General features: G+C 41.0%; 1 protein-coding gene across 1 annotated transcript; it reads right to left on the bottom strand.

Moving 5' to 3' along the window:
- Positions 1–2,050: 2,050 nt before the first annotated feature.
- Positions 2,051–9,750, bottom strand: sonb (SON DNA and RNA binding protein b). The gene is made up of 20 exons (XM_085909384.1): positions 9,601–9,750; positions 8,825–9,031; positions 8,675–8,706; positions 8,411–8,601; positions 8,135–8,298; positions 7,873–8,036; positions 7,376–7,658; positions 7,117–7,307; positions 6,758–6,901; positions 6,506–6,684; positions 5,783–5,917; positions 5,410–5,496; positions 5,130–5,327; positions 4,947–5,057; positions 4,320–4,436; positions 3,645–3,792; positions 3,495–3,563; positions 3,138–3,253; positions 2,944–3,045; positions 2,051–2,867 (listed from the first exon to the last, which is right to left on the bottom strand). The coding sequence occupies exons 1-20, from the start codon at positions 9,681–9,683 to the stop codon at positions 2,790–2,792; spliced, it is 2,799 nt and encodes a 932-aa protein (XP_085765510.1). The 5' UTR covers positions 9,684–9,750; the 3' UTR covers positions 2,051–2,789.
- Between the last annotated feature and the right edge of the window lie 91 nt (positions 9,751–9,841).

Here is a 9,841-nt window from a genome sequence, read left to right as displayed (position 1 = left end):
ATTGCTGTCTGTACCTTTTTACTTCAGCATAGGTGAATGATTTTTTATTTATTTTTTTGCTGATAAACTGCATAAACGGGTGTCCCGTAATGCTGTCTACATTACCTGGTCATTAATTTGACAATTGGGCGCATGTTTGGTGAAAGCCGTCTGTATGGTGCTATCTTCAGGTTAAACTATGTACTGCACGTGGATTTTGCTTCCTGTCCTCTGATTGGACAAGTGAGCAATCCTGAAGTCACTTCCAAAAGTTTGACCTGGTCGCTCTGACAAGCAAAAATCCTTCTTTGAGAGAGTTTTCAAATATTAGTGAGGGGTGGTCAAAATAAAACTTGGTAGGTAACACTGTACAAGTTGTCCCAGTGGAGCGTTCCCAGATTGATTCTGTGAAGAAGTCCTTTAAGTGACTAACGAATCAATTGGCTCTGTCAGGTTCAGAGTCAAAAGTTAAACGCCGAAACTCGGAAATGTGAGGCAGACATGCCTCAACACCGGGTCACCATGCTGCCTCGTAGAACATCAGTCATTTAAACATCTATGATATGAATTGATATTCCAAATCCCCACCACCTCTCCTGCTGGGAAAAGCAAATATACACAGCCAGCCGAAGGCTGCCATGATTGTCACATGAAATGGAACGATGACTAAGTTTAGGGGCCTCCCAGTGGCGGCAAGACCCTAAGCAGTTGCTTCTTGGCTGGGTCTGCCCTGACTTTCCAGCCGCTGTCACTTCAAAGCTAATATCATACAAGCTTTGAAGTAACAGCAGTTGTAAAGTCAATTAACGTATTAGTAATATGTTAATTAATCCAATTAAATAGGAGGCATCCATGAAGAGAAACAGAAATCGGATTCTAGATGAGCTTCAAAACATTTAAGACTCAATTAAATTCAATTTGAAGTCAATCATTACATGATAAGAGTTTATCGGAAGGTTAAGCTTCCAAAAATATTCATCTATCAAACTAGCAATCCATATGCTGAGCGGAAACTGAACCCACGCTGTCTGTACGGAAGACAGCTAGGCAGGCAATCGACCGTTACACTATAAGCAACATACCCTAAAAAAGGAGTGAATCACTATTCAATCAGTAACAAAAAAGTGAACCACTACACCAGTGTTTCTCAACTTTGATTGAGCCAAAGCACATATGTATGTTCATTTATGTATATTAGAAAAACTCACAGCACACCAAGTAAAAAGCACCATATTGTATATAGAGTATTAAAAATCTCACCTCAAATTACTCAGTACATTGAATTTTGGAACTGTCTCATTGAACACAAAGCTATTATTACTGTATAAATAGCAATGGGTGGTTATAATGGTTAATTGTACCTTCTACCATGTAGCGGAAGCCAGTTTAATTGTTCTGCCTGTCACTATACATCACTGACAGACAATGCTACTTTTCCATATTAAGTTATGTCTTGAAAGGATTAATGACATATCAATTCATACACAACTGGGAAATTGATTTGATATGCAAAACAAATTTGATTTATATATTTTGACACAGACCTCATTAAATTTGTCAAAGTACCAATATATACTACAGTAACACACACACAGGCTAATTTTACCTTCTGCCAATTAGTGAATGTTGGTTCTTGATATATAATTTTCAGCCCAATTAAATTAGGATAATTTCCAGCAGAACATCCAATGACGTACTGTGGGTGGGAATCAGTGCAGTGAGTAAAAACAAAACAAAAACACTGCTAAAAAGAATCGGAATACAGCTTGAATCATGACTCGAGTGCGTGATGTGCTTCCGACTTCTACACGCACGCACGCACACACACACACACAGATACACGAACGACCACGTGTGTCCTGCATTGAAGTGGGCTGATTTTGGCTCAAGCCATTACCCTCTTACACAACCCACTAGAATAGTTCCTGTACTTGTGTGTGTGCACTCTTGTGCTCGAGTATCATTTTGAGTGAGTTGTAAAATTACAAGGTAATAAAGTGCTGCCCCCTCCTGGTTTACTTCAACATCAAAATTGGAAGCTGTTGGAGGCCCTCCCCCACCCCAAAAAAACCCCTCACAACACATATTGCATTGCATTGTAATATAACGTTCAGTATTCCTACCTGCTTAGCCTGCTTTGGGTGTAGGGGTTTCCATCTTGGTCTGCATCGCCCTGGTAGCACAGACCACTTACAGGATGACCGCCAAACACAGTTCCTCCACTACGTGACATAAATAACTTTTATTTTCAATACATGGCGCATGAGTTTGCGTAACAATCTGTTGTCTGTACTACAACTGCACAACATAGTTATTGACTGAAACTATTTCACAATTCTTGTTGATGCTTCATTTTAAAATCTTTGCTAAGTTCAAATTCATGTTGTCAATATGCAGCACCGTGCAAAGGTCCACCACTACCGTCATTTGACGTCTTAAACGTGGGGTTAACAGAATTGAAATAAAAATCCAAAATCATTTATTTGTAGCCTGAGACGAGTAAGAAACAATTTCATTTTGACAAGAATATGGATGAGGATGATAACATGATGATAATATGGATGATAACCCTAATCATTTTTGACTCATTCTTGCAATGGAACCATCCACCACTCCAAAATCACAACGACACCTCTTGTCTGTTCATTATCCCCCATGACTCAGGAAGTACAGACGGTCTTTTTAGAATTGCTAAAACAACAAATCTCATAGTGGCCTAAGACGTTTGCACAGTGCTGTATAGTGACAGAAGCAGATTGAAAATGATGAGACAACAACAACGGTCACATAACCAGGTGACTGCTCGACGTCTATGTGGAGAACAGAGGCCCAGTGGAAGAGGCCGTGAAGACAGGACCACTATAGAGTCCAGGTCCATCAACAGGAACCTGGTGAACAACCGCGAAACATTTAGCAGGCCATTCTGTCTACTGTCTTGTTCATTGAGACCTGTGACTTTGTTACCTCTCCAAGAGCCTGCAGTGCCACTGTTGCTGCCATGGCCTTGGCATGTTTCTTGTTGGGACTGGCTGTTTGCGGCTGATAGTCGGCCCCATTCACCGTCACCTGGTGAGTACACAACGCATTGATGAGTAACCTTAGCCAGCCCACAGTAGTTCAGGAAAAGTGCAAATATAAAAAAAAAAAAGCAATCATACCTTGAAGAGGAAATTTTTGCGATGGTCCGGGCCGCTGTGGTGAACCATGACAAAGTCAGGCTGTGTCATCCGTTTCTTAGTGCACAATTCAATAAGTGCAGACACCGGGTGCTTGCCTGTTTGGAAAGAGTCAAATGAAATCACGTCCAGTATTTAATTTTGGACCATTCAAAACAAACAGTGCTGGATTTTCATGAGTTCATTTTTAGTACTTTTGATATGTTTCATTCCAGCTCCCATCGTAGAATTTGTTTGTATGTCAAGAGTACCAAAAGGTGCATGTTCTGATGATACCTTTTCAGTACTATTGCAACCAGTTTGTGATCTTAAGACGCATTAAACAACTGCGCCATTTACCCATCAGGTCCTTGGTTACCACCAGTCCCCCGGTTGGTTTCTGTAACTTCTCTCCTTCAGCAACCAATCCTGAATCAAATGAAAAAATATATATATATTTTTTTCTATCACAATTTATCTCAAGCATGAAGTACTGTGGGACCTCCAGACCTTTGCGGTCCACCTTGAAATCAATGACAATCGGTTCCACAGTGCCTTCACGATTCCTCCCGAGACCCTCTCCTAGCCTCCAGCCCATCTTCCTCATCAAAAATTCTCCAACGCCGCCCGATACTGGTGCTGCCCTGAGGAACTGGTCCTAAGATCAGAACAGGCCCAAGCTTGAGATAGCAAACGAGAACATCAAACTTGCAGTCTCTGTGAAGCATTCAGACTATGTGGTCAACCAATTCAAGTGTTATGTATTATTACCCATTGCCTAGGGAAAAAACCTATTGAGGTAAAACCTCTGGGGTGGCCAGCAACCCTATTTACCAATCGAATTTTTCCACCCTTGTAGTGAATACCAGTACAATCCCTCCTTATTCTGAATCAGAACAAGAGAAACGTGTAGGCTCGTGTCCACAATTCCAAAGTAGAGGGTTTTTCTTTAATTATTACTTTTTATTTTTTTCTCCTCCAATACTGCCGTGCTACCCACAGTAGAACGTATATGCAGTACAATACAGACAATTTCAGTATTAAACATCCTTCATTCTTAAAGTGATCATTGAACATTTTTGTGTTACATGCAAACTGGATTAGACAAGCTGTTAACCAACAGGCATGTTCCACCAGTGCGCGAGAGCACATTGGTTTAAGTTCTCATTGTGTTGCATCTTTCACCTTCTTCAGCCAAGCCTGTGGGCCGCTGTTGGACAGTTCTTCTGAGGAGAGAACCTGGGCTCCTGTCGAGCCCGTGAAAAGACCAGGAACGGTGTTGGACTGGGCCCACGCATCCACCTGTTAAAAGAAAACACATGAGCTCAAATAGCATAGCTATCTCACATCCCACATATAACCATGGGAGCCCAGTGACTTGTGTGCTCAGTGTCTTATTCATATGAAGATTGGAACCTAAGGAAAATATCTAGCAGCTTCCATTGGTATAGAAGTGTGAAAATGAATCGACAACTATTCGATCACCAAATTTTTCAACAACTATTTTCAATCAATTAAAGGTTTAGCGCAATTGCTGAATTTACAATGGTCGAAATTCTTTGATTTCAGCCTCTAAAAGTTAATATTCTCTGATTTCTATCACTTTACTACTAAGTACTACATTTTCTCATTATGCTTAAAACTCATCTCTTTTCATACTGTATGACAGGTCATTGCTAGTACAGTATAATTATATCTGTAAAGATACCCTAATATGCGACCCTAATAACGATATAAATATATTTTTTCTTTGAGGGATTATAATGAATTTGTTTTAAAAAAAATAAAGAACAATAATAAAATAGCTACTACCTGCTCTTGGGCCCGGCTAAGCATGCAAATGGCGTTAACGTCATACGGGTTCTCGGCCAATCGCCTCTGAGCCTTGATCCTCTCACTCACAGCCTGAGAGATGTCGACAGGCTGCAAAAACAAAAGACGTTCAACAGTTGTGTCTGGGAGTAACTGGGAAGCATGTTCTTAATGCAACTCAACCTGCGGTGGGGGACCAGGAAACACGCTATCTTCATCTGCCGCCGATGCCTCATCCGTCCCAGTCAACTCTGCGGCTGTCAAAGTCTCACTGGTAACTGATGAAGAGCTGACTGGTGTCTTGGGAATGTTAGTCTTTGCCTCATCTGACGCTTTTTCTACTGGAACCCAATCTCCATAGGCGTCCAAAGTCTTACTTTCCTGGATAGAAAACACTGCATCACTTGATGTAAAACAAAAGAAAAAAAGCCCTCATAGGCAAGTGTAAATTGTTTATTGAGACCTTTTTACGGTGTTGAGATCCTGAAGACACTGGAAACTCTTTTGCCATGCCTGCATCACTTCGGGCAGTGGGTCGTACTGTCGTGTTCTGTAAGGAGAACATGTTGGCGTTACTACCAATCACCTTTTCCTTATAATTAGTCACATTATCACATTAGGAGTAAATGAGAATTGATTTACTTTGAAAGAATATACGATACAAAATCAATACTTCACGCTGCTACATGGACTTTTTCATTCCATCCACCAAGGATGCTTTTTTTTTCTAGGTTAAAAGCAAAATTATTTACTTGACGGGCGGGGCATGGGTCGAGGATGTAATCATTACATTTTTTCTTGCATGATTTCATTTGTGAAACGTGTGTGTATTTTACACTGATGTTGAAGCTGATGGCCTTATGTTCACGCAGAACCAATCCCCCAAATGGTTTCCCGTCATCCTCCTCGAATGGCACAAGAGGCACCGCCACCGGCAATTCACCTTTGCTTTCCACAATCATTTTGCACTTCTGAAAATACACAACACATATTGGTGAAATCAGAGGTATGTAATGCATTTGCTGGCTCAAATAAACCTGCAAAATAATTTGCAGCGTTTTTTGCATATATGGAGCCCTTGCATATAAGTGATTTGTCATTTCCATTTTCATACTTATTTTTTCAAGCATCCATCCATTATCTTAACCCTTATCTTCACCAGGGTCACGCGAGTGCTGGAGCCTATCTCTGCTGACAGCTGTTTTTGTTCTCAAGCTAAAGTAATAAAAGCAGTCGTTTAGCGTCATCTAGTGAAATTTTAGTGGAATTATGTTCAATTCATTGGTTTGCTCCTTGTCTTATGTGAATGTCACTTTTTGAAAAATAGTTGCTACAGTGGTTGGGAAAAATTGTTAAATGTAGCAACCAAATGGCCAAGTAGGCCACACTTTTGTAAACTTGTTTCGCTCTGTTAGCAGCCCTCTCGTAAGTCTGCTACGGCCGATAGATAACTACGACTAAATTTAACTGCATTAGGTTAAGTTATTTTCTGTGAGACAATTTTTTTTGTTTGCTTTGTTTTTTGTTTTTGTGGATTCTGGAGTGTACGGTGCACTTACATCTGTGAACTCCTTAATGCTGATGCTGTTTGCCTGCTTGGCTACTTTCTTTTTAACTTCCTCCAATGCAGCAGTTATGGAGCTGTTGAGGTTTGCACCAGGAGGTTTGTTGGTTATGGTGGGCAGTGGCAACAATGCCGACAAGGTGTTGATGTTGGACAAGGCAGCTGTCATGGTGGCTGTGAAGCAGACACGGGGAATGATGTACTATTTTTGAAGCATTAACATGATTTCGCCAACTGACATTTATACCTGCCGTCATAGCAGCATTCATGGCCATGCTTGGAAACGACAACGGCAGCATGGAGCTTTTCAGGCTGGCGGGGATGGACATACCCACTTTGGCGCACATAGCGGCTGCATTGGCCTTGGCAATTTCTAGCAGTTGCTCTTTGCCTGAGGGAACATAAAAGCAACCCGATTCAACATTCATTGAGGGAGGGAAACAAATGAATTCCAAATCAACCACTTCCCCACACATGGGGAACAACATACCAAAAACAAAACCAACAAACAAAACAAAACAAGACAAAACAATTTACTTTAGCTCTGGGTGACAACTGTGCAGACATGAAGGACACAAAGCCTAAAGCCAAATTGCCATATCTGACCTAGTTCACTGATCCGTTGAGAGCTGTCAAGTTGAGCTCCATGTTTCCATGTAGGGGATCTTTGTCTGCGCAGGATGAGCTCAGGCGAGGTGCTTGGCTCTCGTTTCCAGCGGTCTCGCTGGCTGTAAATCGCTCGCCTCCTCTCTTCTCGTGATGCAGAGCGTGACCTCCGTGACCTCCGGTTTCTAGACCTGCATTGACCACACAAAGTATTTTGTTACTGCTCCTCCAAAAGGTCTCTAGTAGACTGGAAACTTACCTCGACCGCGATCGCCTTCTCTTTGAAGAACTCCTGGATCTGGACCTCGTCCTCGTCCTGTGAGTCCTACAAGGTGACCGAGACCCCTTCTGTCTTTTAGCTGACTTCTCTTCTTTGCCCCTTGATGGGGACTTGGATGGCTTACGTCTTCTTTTTGCAGGGGATTTCCTCGCACTGGCCGAGATGTGTTCTGATGCCTTTAGCTGTGGCTGGACAGGCTCACCTGTCTGATGAGTCTGACTAGACTGATTTGGCACGGATGGAGGTGCAGCACAACCTGCAACTGGAACAATAAACAACAATCAACAGAATTTGGGGATCTTAGGAGCAGTAGAGGGCCAAACGACCACCACAGTCAAAAACAAACACTTTGTACTTACACGGGTTATTGCAGTTTAATGCTCAGGTATTATAACCCTGATCTAGATAGACAGGTCAATAGATAGTAGACATCTATTTATCAATTCAAATTAGACAAGGCCGTGAACAGTTTCTACCTGAATTGTCTCTGATAGTTTCCGTTGTGATCTCGGCTGGCTTGTCTGTTTGCGGTTCTTCTGTGTCTCTTCTTTTTGGAACTGGAGACGGCAATCGGATGCCTTTTGCAGCATCTTGTTTGGACTCTGTAGATGCGTCCAAACCATCCCTGTTGTCTAACGATCTATGCACAGATGCATACAGAAAATATAAGAATATCAAGAAAAGCCAGGGTTAGGATTTACAAGAACTACATTTTCAAAAGTCCCTTGTAGGCAGTACCTGGATGAGGCGCGGTGACCCCGTGAACTAGACCGTGAGTGAGATCTGGCTTTTCGTTTGCCAGGTCGAGAACTCCACCCCTCCGAGTTGGAATGTGAACCGTGGGAATGTGAACGGGAGCGCCTCCTTTTTCCCTTGTCTGCTTTTACTCCAGTGGAGCTGTCCTGGATTGAGCAAAGACTAGTCAGTTATCTTCAGCTTTGAGTCGTTGCAAGTTACTTTGAGCATCAATCTTGTTAGATCCCAGTAAAGCCTCTTTTCTTTTCTTTTTTTTACCTGTTTTGGGATGATATCAGGCAACTCATCACATGGCCTAGGCAAAGGGCTTTGAGCGCATTTTCTCTTTTTTTCTTTTGTGTCAGAAGTAGATGAATTTATTTGTTTCTCATCCTTATGCCTCTTCTTTTTCTTCTTCTTTTTCTTTCCTGATTTGTGCTTATGACTTCTCGAGCTACTGGCATGATCACCTGAAATAAGTCAATACCGACTGTTAAGATACTGAAACTTCTGGTTTATATGGAGAAGATAGAAAACACTTACATGGCTGTTCATTTTCTATTGGAGATCTTTTTCTACAAAAAAAGAAGTAAGATTTAGTTTTAAATGAAAATACAACACATTTTGAATTCTGGTGTTATTGCAGCAATAAGGGTCAGATGTACTTTGGCCGAGGATTTATGACCGTTTTACCTGCAATGAGTGTCCAATTCTTCCCCGCATTCAGAAGTGCTCTCTTTTGCCTCCTTCTCTCGTTTCCGCTTCTTCTTCTTACTTTTATGTGTTTTGTGCTTCTTATGTTTCTTATGTGAACTCTTGCCGTCACTATTTTTATCTTTATTATCCTCTGAAGTCATTACACTGGATGCAACCACAGTTTGAGGAGTACTGTCAAGACAACTGAAAAATAAGAAAGATTTTAGGCATACTCAAAAGGATGTAATAAATGGGTTGACTCAAATACTACGCCGAAATTAAGATAATCACACTTGATTTTTATCGACGTTGCAATAGCTGTTAAAAAATACATATGAAGCATCATACCGTAGTAACATGTAAACATTTGATTGCTTCACGAGAGGACCACACAATAAAAACAGAAAAGACAAACAAAGTCGAATGAAGTGCAGTCCCAAAACACTGTAAATTACAACAAATTTTGATTCTCTCGTTTCAGCAATCAATTCCAACTAAAGCTGTGCAAAATTTTATTGAACACAATGTCACGTTAAGTCCTAAAAATAAGCCGATACATTATACGTTATGTGTTTTGAAGACATTAATCAAAACAAACACTCTATTATGATATATACTGTACTATAGTACAGCTAGGTTTCGAGAGGATAAACACCGTAAAAATCGTTGAGCGGACACTTTTACCGGTTTGCTCGAAACAAACACGTTCAAACTTCGTTATATTTGTAACATTAATGAAGCTATGATGCATGTAAAACAAATTATTGACATACGTTTTGTCGACATTCTGGTCTTCAATTTCTCTTATTTTATTTAAAATAAAATCTTGAAAAATTTGCTCTATGTTGGCTGCCATTTTTAAAGTGTGCAGCTAGAGATCCGGCTAGGAACTGTCATGGAATCCACGTTCCGGATTGTGATTATGTTCCTATCGTCATCCATATGTAACAAAAATCCAAACCAATGTTCTCTCTAAAACAAAATAATTGACTATCCCGCCTGTTACCTGTAATG

Source organism: Syngnathus leptorhynchus, chromosome 1 (assembly GCF_054491065.1).
Source record: "Syngnathus leptorhynchus isolate UIUO chromosome 1, UIUO_Slep, whole genome shotgun sequence".
In the NCBI taxonomy this organism is placed as follows: domain Eukaryota; kingdom Metazoa; phylum Chordata; class Actinopteri; order Syngnathiformes; family Syngnathidae; genus Syngnathus; species Syngnathus leptorhynchus.
The sequence above is the reverse complement of the archived record's forward strand: the minus strand, read 5'-3'. Positions and strand labels throughout refer to the sequence as shown.